The sequence below is a fragment of the Propithecus coquereli genome, unplaced genomic scaffold (assembly GCF_000956105.1).
Source record: "Propithecus coquereli isolate 6110/MARCELLA unplaced genomic scaffold, Pcoq_1.0 Scaffold301, whole genome shotgun sequence".
Classification (NCBI taxonomy): Eukaryota; Metazoa; Chordata; class Mammalia; order Primates; family Indriidae; genus Propithecus; species Propithecus coquereli.
Window position 1 is genome coordinate 1,257,712 of NW_012148631.1, and position 20,440 is coordinate 1,278,151.

Here is a 20,440-nt window from a genome sequence, read left to right on the forward strand (position 1 = left end):
GAATTTAATTTAACCAGAAGGAATCTGAGCCTTGCCATCCTACCCCAAGAGTATGTAGCAATTACTTAATTATATTACTTTAGTAGTTTGTTCAGCCATGCAAGTTTCACTGGACCCACAGTATGGGGGTCTTATCAAAAGAATGAGCCAGACCTTAAAGAACTCAGACTTTGGGAAAGAAAGGTCTTTAATGCTAAAATGGGGGAAAAAAACAACAAAAAAAACCCCTATATCCTCATCCCCACTCGTGCTGCTTCTTCAGTCAGGTGACCATTGCCTGGTCACCAGGAAGGGAGATGGTTGATTAATATAAGTTTGCACCTATCTACAAGGCTGTTGCAGGTATGAATGGACGAGAAAGAGTGTTGTGTTTTATCTTAGGCTTATTTATGTTACTGATTAAGATGTAACTAACAGGCAGCTGGATCTCATGATCTTAAATGTTGCTGTGGGATCTTAAAAGTTCAAACCCAAAGCAGATTCCACTGATTTGCCAGGTGGTCTCAGGCCGCAGGCCAGAGGCATGATGGTTCAGGGTGGGCCCTGGAGTAGCTACAACTGCTGAAACCCTCTTTGAATTACAATTGCACAGGCCATCCACACTAAGTTCCTCATGCCCTGGAGTGACCTTACTCTGCCACACACAGTAAGGCCCACACAGCATGTGGTGACAGATCCTCGATTTGGAATCAAGGGGCTAATTAAAAATGAAAGTGACCCCAATATACCAGGGTGCTCTTGCACTCTTATGCCCTGCCTACTCTGTTGTGCTTATGTACACTGATATCTTAGAAACTGCCAGTTTATTGATGTAATTTTTTTTCTGGGATATCTGCTTAAAACCTTCCTCTATCTTCCAGCTCTGCACAACACTTTTGTTTTCTTTTGGGTTGATGAACCCAGGATGGGAAGGAAGTGCTTAGATCACGGAGGTATTGGAAGGTGTCGTGGGGGTTTGCTCATGGTGGGAATCTGGACTTGCAAACCAGGCTGAGGCCCAGCCATGTGGGACAGGGAACTTGGCAAGTGGTCACTCTAGTGTCCATGAAGTCCTCAGCAAGCAGTGGCACGCACTCAGGTAAGGATGGCGATCGGGTGCCAGCAGTGACTAAACCAGATCCAAGGTGCTCCTGCTTCACAGGACAAGGGACTCACAGCCTGGGGCTTTTGCAGAGAAGCAGGGAAGGCCATGAGGGCAGTGGCTTCCCCATCTCAGGGAGGTACAAGAGAAGGGTGGAGGATATGGTTCCAATGAACTCAGATCCACCAGAAACATTTCTTCTTCACTTTCTTGGTTTTCCGCCTTAAGTCCTGCTTTTCTGGGACTGGGGGTTCTGCTGGGGACTTTGGTGGGGGAGATGCCTCTTCAACTGGCTCGGCTTCCTCCAGACTCTGCAGAACTTCATGGAACCTGCCTTCCTGCTGCCGAAAATCATACTCTACACTGAAAAACATAGAGAAGGAAGGAAAGCACATTCGAATCAGCACAGACTGATTTAGCATCACCAAATGCCCAACTGACACGGAAGTGCATGCGCTTTGGGATTGAATCCCAGATCCTTAGGTACTTACTGGCTGTGTGACCTTGGGAAAGTTATGCCACCTCTCTGAACTTCCAGTTCTTCATTGATTGAATTGGCCTCTGTAATCGCTTCCTCACAGGCATGTTATTTATTAAGTATAAATGAGACATATAACATGGCAGCCTGGTGGTAGGTATTCAGTCAGTATTGGCTCTAGTCTCTCTCTTACATTTATTGAATGCTCCTAATTGTTCATGGTTTTTATTTTTTTTGCACGTTATGCAAGAAAACTGTCTCATTACAAAAGATTCAAATAATACAGAGGAACATATAATAAAACTGACAGCTCAGTTTCCTCATCTGTAAAATAGAGGTAATACTAGCACCTATCTCAACGGCTTTCTTTGAAAGTAACATGTGTAAAGTCAGATAATATGAATGAAGTACTCAGAGTGGTGCCTGGCGTACACTAAGTCTGACATATGTGTTAGCTTCTATTACTGTCATTATTATTGTCATTAGCATTATTACTACTAACATATTATGCTTTGCTCTTTGAATTGCTTCTCTACTTAACAGTGTATCTTGGAGAATTTTACATATGAGACTGCCTGATAGTATTCCTCAATACAGATGTATTTAAATACTCCTCTATTGATGGATGTTTCTTATGTTTCTTAACTCCATTTTTTTTTTTTTTTTTGCTATCTTACTTGTGTGTTTTGAAGTCGTTAATATACGGACATCATTGTGCTGTGTTGATTAGCACAGAGGTCTGTGAAGTACACATGGGGCTGTCGGGGACCAGGGTTCCCGAGGCTGAGGGAGTTGGGAGTCAGAGCAGAGGCTCTGGCCTCTGAGGAGGGTGTGCTGACATTGCCCTGACCTCTGCGTGCCTGGGGGTGAGGCCAGCAGGCCTCAGGGCCTCTCAGCCTGCCTTGTCACTCTGTCCTAGCCTCCCTGGAACCCAGAGAGCCGGGCCAGAAAGAATGAATCCCGCTGGACACCCTGTAGGCTGAGCACAGCTCCCTCTGTCCTTAACTGCTCGCTTCCCTGCATCAGGAAGATTCACTGATGGAGGAGTTGGCAGTGCATGCCAGGACACTTGTAAGAAGGCTCTGAAGCTTTTAGATGTGTTTGTTACCTGTTTTCCTACAGGGCCTCCTGGAAGGCTCAAGGATAGGGAGCCAGCGTGGGAGTGTGGAAAGTGTCATCGTGAAAACAGTGCATGCTTGTTTAGCTGGGAGGAAAACAAAATGTGGTACGTGGAAGACGAAAGACCCCATGTTGGTCTGTGATGTGGCCTGACTGGCTAAAGCCTTTATACCCAGCAAGGGCTGAAGATCAGCTGTCATTAAAGGGACACCTGTCCTTGTCTACTATCCCCATGTCGCCTTCCAGAGCCCAGGATCAGAGTTAGTGCTGCTGAAAAGGCACATCACATTGCCACACATGACTAACGAAGCCCCGAAGGGCGCCTTGTCCTGAATTCTGAGGTGGAAGAGTCAGGGCTAAAGAGTACAAAGGGCCAGACTGCTGGAGGGTTGTTCCTGGGGAGCACTGGGGAAGGGTGTCTGATTGTTTTGTTTTTGTATTTTTGATAAATTTCACCCACTTTTTCTTCTCCTCTCCTTACGGCCTTTCTCTTTCTGTTCCTCCCTGGCCCCCTCTATAGGGACATAATTCTGGCTGGATGACCTATATAGTGGATGAAACGCCGGCTGTTTTTTAAAGCAAAGCTCTACAACTTATCAACTGTGAGATCTTGGGGGAATTCATTTCCCTTTTTCATGCCAACATGTCCTCATCTGTGAAATGAGTACACCACATACTCTAAGGATCTCAGTGAAGTTCAAGTGCCATGTGCGGGTACAACATGCAGCACAGAGCAGGCACCGAGTATTCAGCCAGTCATTCAACAAACCTATATTCCATGTGCCAGGCCCTGCTGTAGCAGCTGGGGAAGGAACAGTAAACAGGCAGACACTCTCCCTGGCCTCCTGGCATAGCTGGTCCAGTGGCTCTGTGTCCTCAGGCAACATCAATTGCTATTAGAATAGACCTAGCCAAAGCCCAGGATTTGCCAGGCCAGTGGGCAGAGGCATCCCCAGACTCACACACTGAGACTCCCACTTCCGAGACGCATCTCCTGGTACTGCATCCCCGTTTGTCTCAGGAGGTGGAGTGGGTGCACCACCTGCACCTCATTCTCCTCAGTGGAAACTTAAGGAGATAGATTCAGAGGCTGGGCAACCTCTGCATGGCAGCAAGGTTGAAGTTTAAAACAGTGAGTTGTGAGCTCTGATTCTCACCCCTCTAGCACTGGGAACAGCCATACTCACAGTTCTACTAGCTCTGGAAATAGTCCTGCTCTCCCTGCTATGGCAGAAAAACAGTCTTTACCATAGAACATCAGATGGAGCCAAATAGAATGGGTACCCGCTCTGGGATTTCCAGGATTCTAGGATTTCCCAGTGCTTGCTGGTCCAGAACATTCCATCCATCCATCCATCCATCCATCCATTAATACATCCATTCTGCTCTGGGCCTCACACTGTGCTAGGTTCTAGGGACATAGCAGCAAGCTAGACAGACATGGATACTGTCCTGTGGCTCTTAATTCCCAGCGTTTGAGATAGGTGATTAAATAACAATTGCTTTCAAAATATACTTCTTATTTCTCTCAACTATTCCTACTTTCCAGTTCTTCATCCATATGCTCCTACCAAATGCACCAGCTGCCTTCCTCTGTGTATATGTGAACTTTCTCTGACTTTATAATTCAGACAAACAAACAACAACAATGACAACAAACCACCTGAGTTTGTCAAGATTTACAAGCACCCTAATACCTATTAAAAAAATAATGCTGTAGTCACTTCTGGAATGTGTATAGAATTGGCAGGCTTGTGTAGTAAAAGAGCCAGGAAACAGAGCGTAAACTTGGTTTCATCGTCACAACTTGAAGCGCAGTGCAGTAGGGAGGATGGAACAGGGCCTTCTGCATTGAACACTCCTGGGCTGGAAGTGAGGCTGTCCGGCTTCCTGGCTGGGTGACCCTGGGCACATTCTTCCTGTTTCCACTACTCAGTTGAGTGTGGGAGTTATACTGGCTTCCTCGTACCTCGCCAGCCAGCTATGCAGATGGGCCGCAGTAAAGGTGAATTCCCCTCAAGTAGCGCGTGGTCTCTGCCCACTCCACTCTCAGCACTAGGTCTTCCCTCTCAGGGGCCAAACACCTCACCCCCTCACACCCACCTTCAGCTCTTGAGTGGCCGGTGCACCTGGCAGTTGCTGGGCACCCCTCCCCTCCATCTACATCCAGGGAAGAATACCCTCTTTGTGTTTCTATGGAAACACAGCAGGTTTCCATTATAATCACTGGGATTTAGGGAGCTCCCCACTCCCATCTTGTGACTGCCCCCACTGGTCTTGACAATTTAAAGGGGATTGAAAGTGACTTTCTTTTCAAGGCCAGGCAAATAGCAGAGTATAGAGAAGTGTGTGCTCTTTGGAAAGAAATTGATTAATGTTTTTTAGGCCAAAGCAATTTATTAGCATAAAGGAAAATTGCCACTTTTCTTCTTATTCATCTGTTTGACAAACTACTGTTTAGTTTAGAGGGGAGGAGAGGGAGTATATTTTGCTTTGGTGGCAGCTGCCTTATAAATGGGGAGGGGGCAGTGCCCTCTCATCTGCTTTTCCTCTTGAGGCTGGTTGGAAAAGAGGAGATGCCCCTCGACTTCCAGCTCAGCCAACTTACACCATGTTCAGCAACCCCATGAAAAGAGGAGCAAGTTGCCAACTTGGTGAAAATTCAAGTAAATTCTTAGCAGAGGGTTGTTTGTAGGTACTGGGGAGGGACTCTCTGCTTTGGGTTTTGGCTCAAGTATCAACAGAGAACACCAGTAACCTTTCCAACCTCACACTCTTCTCTCCTTCCTCTCACCCTCCTTACCTTCCCACCAGTGCCATTTTCTACCATCCGCATTCCATATCGACTCTATATTCCAGGCAGGATCATAAGGAGGAAGATAAGTGTCGAGTGCTTAGGTTTTGCAGAATCCTGGCTTACGGTAGGAGCAAATAGTAGTCAAGAAAGTGTTACAGTGCAGGATATTCAGGAGGGGAGCCGTTGAGACAGCCCAGAGCATTTGAGGTGTATGGGGCTGGTCCTCCAGAGGATGTGTGGGATACGGGACCTGGGACTCAGGGATGCCGAGTTCACTGTCTGGGGAGCCTTAGGGCCCTTCACATCCAGGATGTCTGAGCACGGTGCCACACTGCGTTTAGTAAGTGAGCTACGTGCACACCAGGAATGGATGAGAACTTTCGGGTTTCCCTCTCGAGGGCATCTCACTAATCTAGCTGACAGATCAGTGCTCCAGCCATCATGCTAGCTGAAAAGCAGAAGGATGTTTTTCTAGGTAATTGGAAGCAGCGAGAGCCCTAAGTCATGGCTTGTCTGGAAGAAGATACAGTGAGAAGCAGATAGCAAAAAAAAAGATAAATACATAAATACATGAACAAACAACAGAGCTAGGTTCTGGCTGCAGGATCTTGGCTGGGAAAACTGATTTTGGATAAGCCAAAAGGAGATAAAAGTTTATAGAGAAACAAACAAATAACAGAAACCTCTTAGTTTTATATAACACTTTTGAATTTGCAAAGCACTTCGGATCTGTGTTTTCATTTTATCCTCGGGACAGTCCAGGAAGGTTGTTATGGCCCTTTAACAGACAAGCAGGCTGGCGAAGGGAGGTCACACTGTGGCTTACGATTGGACTCTCAGCCTGATGTCTTAGTCTGTTTGGGCTGCTGTAACAAAATAGCATAGACTGGGTGGCTTATAAACAACAGACATTTATTTCTCACGGTTCTGGAGGCTGGGAAGTTTAAGGTCAAGGCTCCGGCAGATTCATGTCTGGTGAGGGCACTCTTCCTGGTCCATAGATGGCCGTATTCTCTGCCTGTGTCCTCAGATGGCAGAAGGGGTGAGGGACCTCTCTGAGGTCTCTTTTGTTAGGGCACTAATCACAATGGGGGGGCCTCCACCCTCATGACCTAATCACCTCCCAAAGTTTTCACATATTTTCACAAATATCATTGCATTGGGCATTGGGAATTAATATATGAATTTTGGGGAAGGGAACACAAACATTTGGTCTATAGCACCTGGTTTCCTGACCCCTAGTCCTTTAATTTTCCTTCTAAAGAAGGATCAAATGTTTCAGCTAAGGGCCTGACTCTTTTCAGGATTTTATTCTAAGAAGAAGAAACAACAAGGGAGTACCTGTATCACAATACGTTAGGACACATGGTAATTTTTTTTTTTTTTTTTCTGAGACAGAGTCTCATTCTGTTGCCCAGGCTAGAGTGCCATGGCATCAGCCTAGCTCACAGCAACCTCAAACTCCTGGGCTCAAGCGATCCTCCTGCCTCAGCCTCCCGAGTAGCGGGGACTACAGGCATGTGCCACCATGCCCGACTAATTTTTTCTATATATTTTTAGCTGTCCAATTAATTTCTTTCTATTTTTAGTAGAGACGGGGTCTCGCTCTTGCTCAGGCTGGTTTCAAACTCCTGAGCTCAAACAATCCACCCGCCTCGGCCTCCCAGGCAGCTAGGATTACAGGCGTGAGCCACCGCGCCTGGCCAGGACACATGGTAATTTAAAGGGGCAATAATAATAATAGTGATAAAAAGAATGACTATCATTTATGGAGTGAAATCTATATTCTGGACACTGTGCTGGAAGTTTATGTTCCTTCTTATGAATTCTCACAGTTCCATGTGAGAATTATTACCTTCATTTCGCAAATGAGGAAACTAAGGCAAAGAGAGGTTAAATATTCCACTGAGGGCATGTACTAGCAAGTGATAGAGGCAGGATTTGAACCTTGGCTGTCCAGCCCCACAGCTAGTGCACTAAGAGGTGCTGCACTGAAAGACCATGGTGATCTGTATCCATGTAAATTCCTGATTGCCATATGTGGGTGGAGGTAGGATGGGGTAACCAAGGTCTGGTGCTCCTCAATGACCTCACCGTCCCCTGTGGGACCAGACCTAACATGGGCTGGGCTGGGCTGCATGGGGGCCCTTTATGGACCAGCTTCCAGGCCCACCCAGCAATAGTCTTTCTAGATTTCAGGGCGGCCTTCACAGGGAGGCTGCCTGTCCGGCAAAGGTCCCCACCCCGTAAGGAGGCAGCCTATTCCAGGTGATATCTGGGCTCAGCAATGTTGGGTCTGGTGTAGGCTGATGATGTCTCCAGTGGGCGTTTTGCGCTTCCTTCTCAGCAGTGGGTCTTGCTCTGTTATAAAGAGAAATGTTGACAAGCCACTGCCATCAACCACACACTCTAGGCAAGCTGGCCGAGAAGTGAGTGATCCACGATGTCTCCCTGAAGACAAAACATCTTCCAAATTCCTCTCCACCTCTTCTTCATCTCTTGTTGGAACGTTTCTGTGGTCCCTCTCCACACAGAGCCCAGGTGCACCACTGACTGATTGAGCTCCCGTGACTTTCTTTTTTCAAGGATTAGCTGTGAGAATCAATGGATGCAGCGAGGGTTATGTGGTTCCCGTCCGTTTGGATAAATCATGACACTTTGGAAAGTGTCTTTGGGGAAGTAGGAACTTTAGTTTGTATGCTTCCCCACCCAGGCCTAGAAGGGATATTATTCCTCAAACTTTCTCCTAATAACCAGTTTGCTCATTTTTTATAGGGTATAATTTTGAGCTCACAACTTGCAGCCATTTCCAATTGGCAAGTGCTCTCCTTCTTCCAGGGCATCTATCTGCCATGAGTCCTCAGAAAATCACCGGTTCTCTGCTTGGCACATAAATAAGCAGGATCAAGCTGCAGAAATCCTCTCTGCCGATAGCTATCTTTGTAAGAAATCTGTGTTCTTGTTTCTGTGCCAAGAAAGTCTGCATGTTAAGCCCTTAGAAAGGGTGGGTCATCTCAGAGAAATTTAACACTGATAATACAAGGTCAAAAGGAAAGGGGGGAAGGGACAAGAGAAATCTCCTGATAGGCCTCCTAGGTTTGAGCCCTGGCTCCCTTAGGTCTTGGATAGCTCACTTAACCTCTCTGAGCCTCAGTTTCCTCATCTGTAAAATGGTAATATTAATCCTACCTACATTTTAGGGTTGTTGGGAGTCGGAAATGAGATGATACACATACGGTGTTTAGCAAAATGCCTGGTGCTGTGGCTGGTTCGACAAATGGCAATAATTATGACATTAACTTGACAGAGAAGTAAAGATTGGATCCCTCTGTGGTTGCCTGTGGCCTCAGTGCCAGCAGCTACCCATTTGTTATGCCTGGGAAATACTCAACTCGTTTGGTTTTATATTTATGGCATGTTTCAGCCTCTTTAGCTATTAATGCATTAAAATAGGTTTCATTTTTTATTGCAGATAAAATTGCTGATGCTGTAAATCCTGCATCTTTTTCCCCACATGCTAGGGAGAGAAAGAGAGGAATAACATCACCCAGTAGGAGCAAGGAAGACAGAGGGATGTCTTGGATATAGCCTGTCGGTACTCAGAGAAATTTTTACATGTACCTCAGACTTCATGACTGTTTCCGAAAGAGACAACTTAAGCTATGCTTGTTGTTGAGTGTTTGGGGGATGCTGGGTGGTATTGCCATGACGTTTTTGTCCCAGCGTTTGAAATAGTGTTGCTCAGTCCATACTGTGATTTGAGGAGAGGTGCAAATGCATCTGTGATTGCTAGAAAGAACAGATCTGCTGTGTGCTTTATAATTGTTTTTTTAGTGTGGACTTTATTGCTGGCCAGAGAGCAGACTGTGGCTGGAAGATGAGGCTCTCATAGTTTACCTGGCTCCTTGCTGGGGAATGTCATAAGCAGACAAAAGGAAAATACTAAATAATTTAAGTGGGAAGTTGGTTACTAAGCCCATTGGACTGAGTTCTTATTGCATTTCTAGAGAAGTGCCTTTTCTCTTGTTAGGTAATAGCTTTAAGTAGCAGGCAAGGCCAAAGCCCAATGTCCAAATAGCTTAACCAGAGAGGGAAACTCAAGGAAGAATTCTCAGGCCACCAACCATGTGACCTCTGGCGGCTCACATGGCTCTGTTTCCTGGGTAAGATGAAGTCCTTGCTTTTCTCTTGCAGGATGCATGGCTGTGAGGCTTTGGTCTGTGTTCCAAGGAGCCTCCGTATCATACTCTGAATAGCAAAACCATGACGGGGAAGCACCAGGAGTGAGAATGCTGGTTGCTAGGTACAAAGGAAGGTGCTGACAGTGAATCTCCTTTTGGGTAGCCATGAGTTCTTCTCTGTCTGGGTCAGAAGGAGCTTTAACAGTGGAGGCATCAATAATGAAAAAGAGCAACTCGCAGTCTATGGAGTTTGAGGAAGCGAGCGATCGTGGTGAGCTTCCAGCATGGCATTTAGCTCTATGCGTAGTCCGTGGTTCAGGAGAGCAGGATGACGACATTCTTGTCCTGAAGGTGATCCTCACAAACTGGCACACCCACCCTTGTCACAGGTCTGCTGTCAATCCTCCAGAACCCACCAGGTGGCAGTTCTCAGCATTTGGGCTCCTGGCTGGGGAGCAGAATTAGGCTATAATTACTCTTAACCTTTATTGGAGGAGACATGCCAGCCTGGATTGCCAATCAGTTCCTGATCTCAGATGAGGCCTCAGGAGCTGGGAGATGTAGGAGGAAGGAAAGGCTACAGACGAGTCCCCTAAGTAATGCATAATGCGAGCCTGGGCCCCAGAGTGGCCTGAGAGGGACTCATTTTGTCTTCTCATTGGAAGCAAGAGGCGTCAGAAGATACATCTACTCCATAAACAAGCCCCTTCTCTCCTCCCCGCCTTGCCTCCATTCTCACCTGTACCCAGTATATATAATTAGGCCTATGTATGACCATCTAACCCTAAAATCAAAGCCAAGCAAAAAAGGTAACCCATCTTTCCAAGGATATATTAAAAACAAAAGCTAGTTTTTGGGCTATTTTATAAGCGAGTATTTTCTATTCATAGGCTGGTTGTCCCAAAAGTTTCTAGTAAATCAACTTTCATCTCCTCCTTTCAGGACCCTGGCTTTACCTAATTCAATGTTCCAGAAGCCTTTCCCAGGGAGCTTGCTGCAACTGCAGATTCTCACCCTCTACCCCACACCTCGTGATTCAGCAGGTTTGGGGGTGAAGCCCAACTACCGGTATTAACAGAGACCCAGGGGGTGCTGATGCAGCTGAGCCATGATTGCACTTTGAGAACATCGTTTAGCGCCTGCAACTTCAACATACATTGGCATGATGCCCTTGGCTAGGTGGAACTTAGCAAGGGTAGAACATTCCAGTGAACCCTAACACCCATCGAATGAGTCCGGCCTCTGAAGGTGACAGGCTGTGGAAAGTGGCTTGCAGGAAGACAGCACGGTGTTCTGATGTGACCATTGCCATTATTAGTTCTAGAATAATTGTGCAAAGGCCTCATCTCTCTCAGCTTCAATTGCCTCATCTGAATATTGTGCAAGTGCCTGGCCCTCCCTGAGCCTCGGTTCCTTCCTCTGTAAAATGGGGGTACTTTATCTTGTATGGTTATGAGGATTAAGTATGAAAACAAAAGGTGCTTTAAATGATCAGGAAATAATGGAGGCCCGGTAAGTGGTAGCTCTCTTCTTACTTCTTTCCCTTAGGTTTCATCCCCACAGATCCCTGTTCTCAGCTGTTGTAACCGTAAAAATTATCAAGTATGGTCAAATAAACTGACCTCCAATTGTATGTGAGTAGTTTATGAATTATAAGGATTTAATCTGAGTGTGCTAGTTTCCTTTTGCTGAAACTACCACAAATTTCATGGCTTAACATAACACAAATTTTACTCTTACAGTTGTGGAGGTGAGAAGTCCTACAGAACTGTAAATCAAGGTGTCAGCGGAGCTGTGCTCCTTCTGGAAACTCTATGAGAGAACACATCCCTTGTCTTTTTCAGTTTTCTGGAGCTGCCACATTCCTCAGCTTGTGACTACATCGCTCTGACCTCTGCCTCTGACCTTCAGCCCCTCTCCTTCTCTGACTCTCCTGCCTCCCTCTTTCCCTTCTGAGGACCCTGTGGTTACCTTGGGTCCACCCAGACAATCCATAGTTCTCTCCCTATCTCAAGTTCATAACTTAATTACATCTGCAAAGTCCTCGTTGCCATATAGGGTCACATATTCACAGGGCCCCGGGGTTAGGATGCGGACATTTTAGACATTATTCTGGTTTGGGGCATTTTATCAAGAGAACCTGCAGATCTAATGCTATAAATCCCTGGGGGGATTTATAAGACATCACTGGGGCAGTTCAGCAGGACGGAAAGAAGATATTTTAGCCTGGAGGGAGTGTGTGGTTCTCCACAGTCAGTCCTTGCCTTCCCCACCACAGCTGGTGCAGAAGGACTGGGCAATGATGCCGGAAGGCGTTGAGGAAGAAGGATCTCAATGTCCTGGGAAAGTGCAACAAGCTTTCTGAGTCATCAAAGAAAGATTTGATTCCGTTACATCTCGTTGAAAGTATGTGATGTTCCAGATATTTTAAAATTGGCAATCCATGTTCTACATTCAGTCATTGTTAGATTCAGTTCAAAAGGATCTACTGTGGACTGGCTACGTAGAAGCCTTCCCTCCCTAATAAGAACATGTGCTTAACTTAGATCCTCTATTTCCCCGTCCAAAGGTGGGGTATAAACAAATGGTAACAATGACTTTACTTTTGTGCAATCTAAACAGCTGTCTTAAGCTCACCACTGCTTTTCCTTCCTCCCCTGTCAATAGTCATTCCTTTCTTTGATAAGAATCTATGAGCACCGACTGTGTATGAGGTACTGGCCCATGACCTTGAGAGACTAGTCATTTTCCGAAGGAAAGATTTCATAAACACTGCATTGTGACACAGAGGATCAATGGTGTAGCAGAGAAACACACATGCCTTGGTGGCCCTTCTGAGGGAGAGTATAAGGTTGGCCAGAGAACTGGCTTTTACGCTGCAAGACTAGGAAAGGTCCAGACAAAGTAGGGCAGCAAGGCATGCCAGCAAAGTGGGGGAGGTGGTGCAAAGGCACTGGGGCTAGACAGAACTACCAGCTGAGTGTAGTTCCCTGTGGCCGGAGAGGAGCCAGAGCGGCAGGGAAGAAGGCGTTAGCATCACATTGAAAGGGCCTTGAGAAAGTAGCTAATGAAACAGCAAGAACCAGAATGAGATTGGTTAGCAGGGGAGTGACATGGTCAGATTCTACTTTTCAGGTATAATTTAGCAATCTGTATGGAGGATTACTTGGGATGGAGCAAAAGGGACCTCCGGCAAAAAGATCAATTAGCATTCAAATAACAGATGATGAGAACCTTTGCTGAACCTGAGCCCCAGGAGATGGAGTGAGGGGCCGGGTTTGGCAGTTAGAATCAGTAGCCGATTTGGTGTGTGTTGTGAAGGAGAAGAGGAGGTCCAGGTGGACCGTGGTTTCCCTCTGGAATCACCTCTTTGTCAGTGGTGTTGAACGGAATAAGAAATATGGGTAGAGAATTACTTTTGTGGGGGAAAATGAATGTGTTTTGGGATGTGGTGAATTTGAAGTGCCTTGGGGTATTCAGTGGAAATGTCTGTAGTTAGTTGAAAATCATATATAAATGCGCACACACACACACACACACACACACAATCTATCTCAGGAAAAAGGAAGGGAAAGTCATGCCACAGGAATCACAGGAATACAGGCCATGAGTGCAGATGGAGTTGATGGGAAGAGGCTAAGGAAGAGAGGAGAACAGGCTGTCCAGGGAGACCGTGGATGAACAATATCTCTTCTGTTTCTCTCTGCTTTCTGACACCTTTCAAATCTCACATGGCCAACCTTTCCTTTTACCCACTGAAAACGGTAAATTTGCAGTTCACTCTTTATTTCCAATTCCTAAGCAGCGTGTTTGGCTGGTAGATGACAAATTTTCTGCAAAAGACCTCCTATTATTTTCCCTTAAAACATGTTAGAGGCATTTTACAACTTAAACCAAGCAGATTTTTCCTGGGAGTTACATCCAGACAAGAAATGCATGATCTGTGTGGTCAAAGTCTGCGAAAGAGGCTCTGCTGACTATTTTTAGAGCAAACATGAAGATGAAGCACAGATATGGCCGGAACAGCAGAGGAACGGGTGGGGGAGAGAGAGCGAGGGGGCTGGGAGAGACCTTTCGCTCTTCAGAAGAGGAAAAGGAGCTGATTTGGGCAACACTTCCCAAATTTCAATTCACCACTTTCATGGTTTTTGAGAGATTCTCCACACCATCTGCCCAATTATATTTACTTAACATGTTTTTTTCTCTAAATCGATTCACTTTTTTAAATTTAAAAACTTTTTTTATACAAAACTGGTAATATCACAATTACAATAAACAGTTAAGAGGATTAGTTTTAAAATTAAAAGCTTCAATAAAAAAATCGAAAGTTATTACATTCTGGCTGGATACTGGTGCTTGCCCAGGGCTATTAACCTGAGTCCTGCTCTGTCTTTGCAGAGAAATGTGATAGGAAAGCATTAGGAAGGTTTTAAAGACATTCTAGTACCAAACTCAGATTTTCCCCTCTAGGTAATTGAAAGGATTGAAATAAATTTGAAAAGAGAATGACTTTCTCATGAAGTAATTTGATGTTATTTAATGTTGGGGACTACAGGTGGCATTCATTCAGCCCTTTGGGTAACTCGTCCTAGGATTAATGCTAAGGAGAGGTGAGGCGAGTGACTGGGGCCTAAACAGCTTGGAACCAGCTTGAGGTTTAGAGCCAATTTCCACCCGCTTCCCTTGGAGCCTACGGCAGGGAAAACTCAAAGGAGTCCATTCTCTTTGGTGTATGTAATCCCCCGAAAGCTCCTAAGAGCCGTGCATGGAATCTTTAGGCATAGGTGTCGGTGCTCCTTGATGAAACAGGATCTATCCAAGGGATCGATGTTAAGAGGAGAGCCAATGAGGCTTCAGGAACAGAGAGAATGGGTTGGGTAGAACCGGATGACCCCATGTGTCTTGATAGGAGCAAGCAGCATGGCCATAGCCTTTGTCTGGTGAAGCCTGCGGGAATAACACTTAGAAAACCTTATGCATTGCTAACTTAGCTGCAGCATCCATCATGCGCCATGTGCTTTATGAACAGTGACGTGCACTGAGCCCATCCGTCATCAGGGAAGGAGACCATAGCTTAACAAGGCCTGGGGATGAGTATTTCACATCACTTATTCATTCGTTTCTAAGATCTGACTTTCCAGGACACAACACAAGTTTGAAGTCATTTGAAATGTTAAAAAAAAATAAATGACAACTCTCATCTTCCCACTGTTACTACTGTGGGGATGTTCTGATCTTTCTGCTTTCATCAAATTAATTGCCCGTTCCTTCGCAATGGCTTAGATACAAGGATATGGATACTGTTTGAGAGAAGAGTCTGGCTTTGAATGGTAATGAGGGATATACGCATACAATAGCTGTTCTTCTGGAAAATGAGGTGTGCATGAAGGTCCCTAACCCATCCAAGGGTGTAACTTAATTTAGAATGTTTGCTTTGGATGTTTGAAGTAAGTGCTAGAAAAATACAAACATTCTCAGACTTGTTGGAAGGTCATAGTTTAGCCAAATATTGTCACTTTTAATTCAGCTTAGAATATCAGAATGTCAGAGCTAAAAGGGACCACTGGGACACTCTAATTAAAGGCCCTCATTTTTCAGAAGAGGAAACTTAAAGGCTGGAAATGACTTGCCAAAGGCCAGGTCATGAAACTCGTAGTGGACTGGGGAAATAACCATTACATAAGCCAAGTAAAAGATCATATACAATAATAGAAAATACATCATCTGGCTGCTGAAGAGAGACTATCCAAAATTCAATGGAGGTTAGTTCAAATTAATTCTTCTTGTTTATGATGAATAGTTTTTTCTCCTCCCTAGCTGTCTAGACATTTAATAATTTTTGTCCTCCTAGTGATTAGAAAATTTACTTAAGATAGGAGATGTAAACAAGCAAGCAAAAAGGTAGCAATGGATGAGACTGCCTACTTAGATCTTACCCCGCTGCAGGGCCTTCCCAGGGCCCCCTTTTACGAGAGGCAACTTCCCATTGAGGTGAAAGGTATTTTCTGTGAATAGTCCTGAGTCTTCTGTTATTTGGTGAAACCACATGGTCCTGTACAACTGCTGACAGAGGCTCAGTGAGAAAATGCCCAAGACCCTGCCCAAGTGCAAGCAGCTCCTGACTTCTAGGCACATGGTTATCTTATTAAAATGAAATCTTAGCATTTTGCCAGAGAGAATGAGAAATTATTAAAAGCACACATAGGCAATAATTGAGCTCCAATTTGCTCAGGCCCTGAGTTGCTGTTCTCATCAGAAATAGAAAAGTAATGGAAAAAGCAGCACTGTTCACTTTTGTCAAACAAAATTAGATGTCATCAACTAAAATGACTGCTTTTGACCACTTTTCTACCATGCCATTGAAAGTGGGCTTCCAGCTAAGGGGGCATTGATCTTTCTAGTAATAACAGTAATCAACCCTTGGATTTGTACAGAGGTTTGCAGTTACAAGAGGCATTCACCTACATTGTCTCATTTTGTCCTCATGGCACCTGTGAATAGGGATAACTGTTCCCACTCTGTAGACAAGGAAACTGAGCCCAGGTCAAGTTAGCTGGCTTGGGAATTAAAACACAGGTCTTTTGACTCGAAGTTTAGTGCTCTTACCACTAAATGATGTTTCCTTTTATCGTTTATAAAAATCTACTTTATTGCAGCACCATACCCTGTACTGGAAGGAAATACTGCACTTAGAAATGAACAGAAAGTGCTTAGCACAGTTCTTGACCCGTAGTAAGTGCTTGGCATGGGATAGCTACTGTTGAGGAAGAGGCAGTGTGGTGGAATAATTATTATCACAGGTTTGGGATTAGAAAAATCTGGATGTGAGTCTCAAACCTGGCTCTTTCTGCTCTCAGCAAATGCTCTACATGAGCTAGGCCAAATGGTTTGACTTCCCTGAGGACCGTAACAGCCACCTCACGAGGTCTAGCTGTGAGATGAGATGCCATTGCGGACACTGAGCTCACCGTAGTGACTGTACTTAGTGTTTGATAAATGTAGGGATGATTACATCAAAAGGATATGCTCATAGACCTGTCATAATGAAAATGAGCAATCCCTGCCTTGGAACCAGGTGTTAACATTTCATAGTAGAACTCCTTGTTTTTTAAGTCTCAGATGTTCAAAGTCCGCCTGTCTCTGCCTATCTCTTGACTTTATGCATTTAAGAGAGTTTGCTAGAGTGCTCAGTGGACCCTGTGGCTTCATGGTCTACAGAGCAGGCCTTGCTTATGGCCAGGTACCTGTAGATGATGCACGCCGTGTTCTGGCAGGTACTGCAGTTGTTGAGATCTTGGCCAGTTCGGTAAAAGTTGCGCCTGCAAGACAGAGCATTTGTTCGATCAGTCTAGGGGCAAAAGCCATGTGGGCCACACACATTGTCCCACCTGGTCCCTTAGTCCCTACAGCATGGCATTCACGATGATCTGAAGTTCCACGAGCGTTACAAATAAATAAGAAAATTGTGCCAGTAGGAGCTCACGGTTCTAGAGGGCTTTATACACATTTAAACATTACACATTTTCAGTCTGAGGGTTTCCATGCTGATGACGGTCCTATAAGAGGAGGACTTTGCATGGAGCAGAAGGAGATTGTGAAAACTCCTGACCCCTTGGTTCGGTGCATTTCCCTCTGCATCACCTCGGTGCTGCTCTCTGGTGTGGCAGCCGTGATGCTGATGTATAACAGCAAGTGCCAGTTACCGACTTCTCTCTCCCACCCCTTCTTTTTTTCTTTTTTTATTTATTTCAAGGTATTACGGAGGTACAAATGTTTTTGGTTACAAGGATCACTTTTGTAATGATGAACTTTAGCCACTGCTGCTTCTCTGTCTTTAGAGAGCACTCTCTGGAGAGACAAGCACTCCACACCTAAACAAATAGCTGCTTTTCCCTCCCTAGACTGGTGCTGAGTCACCCAGGAAAGCATTTTGTGACTGTTTTCTCTTCGCAGAATTGTGATCTCATTTCACCTCCTACTCAGTTGGTCAATGATGGATCAGCCCAAGTCATCAACGTGGTCATTATGGGGGCAGGTCAGTAGTAACTTAATGGCCTCCTCACGTCCTTTGTGACAAACACACAAAGAACTAAAATACCTTGCAAATGCAGGAACTTGCTAAGAGCATGGGGTGGGGGAAGTACCTTCCTCCTATCCTTTCCCCCATCATTGGCCAATTCTGCCCTCATTTTTATAAAAATCATGTTTGAACCTGCTGCTTCATTGCTACCTTTCTCCAGTCTGGTAACACCTGAAAACAAAAACAAATAGCAGTGGAAATCCACACAAATCCTCCAAGCCTAGAACTAAATGAAACCCAGTCTGAGCACAGGGAGGCTATTGGTTATGATTTGTGGAAGCAACAGGACCTCAAACATTTCGGAGACATTTTACTAATGGAAACCAGTGCTCTCACTCCGCCCCTGTGTTGGCAAATGACTTCACCCAGTAGTTTTTAATATGAAAAAAATTCTCCTTACCCTTCAGTGAGAGCTCGAGCTTTCTCCAAGTCTTGAATTACATTCAAAAGGACTTTAATTTTCTCTTGGTTCGAGTGCAGAGATTCCTCCACAGATTGCAGCCGGCCTTGGAGGTCGCAGAGTTCACCCCGTGCCAGGTGAATTTGATTAATGCCACTAATCTCCCTGTTGCTCTGAAGTTTGGTCTCGCTCCTTGGAAGAGAGGATGGGAGGTGACTGCTTCCTGGACAATTTGGAAACTCCAGGGTGTCCGACTGGGTGGGGTCCTTTGCCATCTGCTCCTGACACACAGGGGCAGATTTTGATGCACTTTTACTTTTGAGCGACACCAGATTCTGGTGATTGCCACTGGATGCAGAACAGTCTGAGGCTCTTGCTGGATGGGCTGGCTGGCTGTGCGAACCTGGCGAGGGGGAGCTGTGAGTCCGTGGAGGTGAGGGAACACAAGTTTCCTTTGACTGCGATGACAATGGGCCGAGGTCTTTGTCATCGGTGTTGTCTTTGGGCAAAAGCAATTCATGTTTGAGTTTCTCTGTGCCTGGCATGTGGTTGGCACCGCTGGTGGCATTTGAGCAGGAGGGGGATCTTTCTGAATCTGGTGGAGTCACCCTTCTCCTATCACCTGTACAGGTGTCAACCAAAGGGTGTATAGAGTTGCTTATTTCAGCTGACCTGTCTGGACTGAAAGTGGACTCTCTAGCATCCCAGGAAGGACTGTGATAAATATCATCTGGGACCTGAATGGCAGCTGTTGCTTTCTCTGTGGACCTCCAGGTTCCTGCTTCCAAGCAGATGCTAACAGGCCCATTGCTCTGCACCTTGGACACCCCAGGGAGAAATGGATGGGGCACCTTGACCCTTTGAGGCCCATCCTCAAGATGCTGAGCCAACCTCAAGTAGGCAAGGTTAGAAGATACGATGTCCTGTTCAGAGAGGGTGCCGTTGACCTGGATGGCACTTGGGGATGCTGTTGGCATTTCCACCAGGGACTTGCTAGATGTGAGTTTCTTCCTTTTGAAAACTGGGAAATGCTTCCTGAGACTGGGGGAAGTTTGGATTGCAATGTTCCGAAAGCCCCCTGCCTTCTGGGACCTGGGGAAGGAGAGTGAGTAGGTGGGGGGGTGATGGTGCCTGGATGCTTGAGTCTTCCTCATCACCACTGGGTCTTCAGGAGTGTGGACATCAACCTCAGCTAGGCCAGTTGGGTTCTTTGTGGTCCCATCTTCCTTGAATCTCACCTGCTGGGATTTGCTCCTGCGGTGGTGAGCTTGTTTCACAAACTCCACCGACTCTAGACTGTTACGCTTTAGAAGCACAGGTCTCACTTTCATATTTTGCTGGGCCATTGAGCCTCAGTGGAAAGGAACGGGTCCATATGCTTCTCTGGGGTGCATCTCCCTTAGGTCTTTGGAGCAGCATCTAATGATGGCATCTCTGACATGGAGAACTGCCAGCCAGGATGGAGTGGTCCTCTTCTCTTGGTACAGGATGCCCTGTTGGCCATTCCCAGCCTCTAGATTCCACGTAGGAGCTATCCGTAATGCTTCCCCTGCAGTTAAAATATTATTTCATCACAGTCATAATTGCTACTTAGATAAACGATAAGTTAGGCTGACTATTAAACATCTGATCTACCAAGAGAGCTGGTGGGCTGTTTATCAAGGGAGGGTAGCAGGCAGTTCTGATCTTGGAAGAAGCTGGCTGTCTTGAACGAAAAGACAACAAAAGTACCATTTAGGGGGTAGTGCCAGACGCCCAATGTGTGAATTCCAAAAGAAACCTGCTATGTCTAGAACATACAGCTTCCTTTCTTGGAGCATCAATTTCCAGTGTAAAACCATAGGAAACTTACACACGTCTTCTTTCCATAGCTTGTAAATAGGCGGAGAGATAAATGACCTGGGGATTTGCTTCCGTGATGATACATGATGCTCCTAAGGGAACATCCCCATTTATGTCAATCACAAATTCCTCCTTTGGAGCCATTGTTTTCTTTCATGCTGTCTCCCTTTTCTTCAATGAGGGAAACTTATCTTCCTAAATAGCCTCACAGAACCAGGTGGGGTGCGACCAGGATGTGATTGAGACATCAGAGAGAATTCAGAGGGCAGGGTCCCCGTTGTGGTGTCGTGGCTGCAGTTCACTTGAGGGCAAAGTGAGCCATGTCTGCAGCCGCTGGGACGTCCGGCGTTTGCCTGGCCTTGTGTGTCGTGTTCTGAGAAACGCAGTCTTTGCGAGCAGGTACGGAGCGCCTGAAAGGGAAAAGACAACAGTTGCCACTGAGAATGCACTTCCTGTGGACTT

At 45.7% G+C, this 20,440-nt stretch overlaps 2 protein-coding genes across 2 annotated transcripts in view; one reads left to right on the forward strand and one right to left on the reverse strand.

Annotated features, from left to right (window-relative positions):
* DOCK2 (dedicator of cytokinesis 2) overlaps positions 1–20,440 on the forward strand; it is a 397,813-nt gene that overhangs the window by 189,364 nt on the left and 188,009 nt on the right. The window lies entirely within an intron of this gene.
* On the reverse strand, positions 1,258–19,482 carry FAM196B (family with sequence similarity 196, member B). The gene is made up of 3 exons (XM_012649739.1): positions 18,137–19,482; positions 16,901–16,975; positions 1,258–1,444 (listed from the first exon to the last, which is right to left on the reverse strand). The coding sequence occupies exons 1-3, from the start codon at positions 19,480–19,482 to the stop codon at positions 1,258–1,260; spliced, it is 1,608 nt and encodes a 535-aa protein (XP_012505193.1).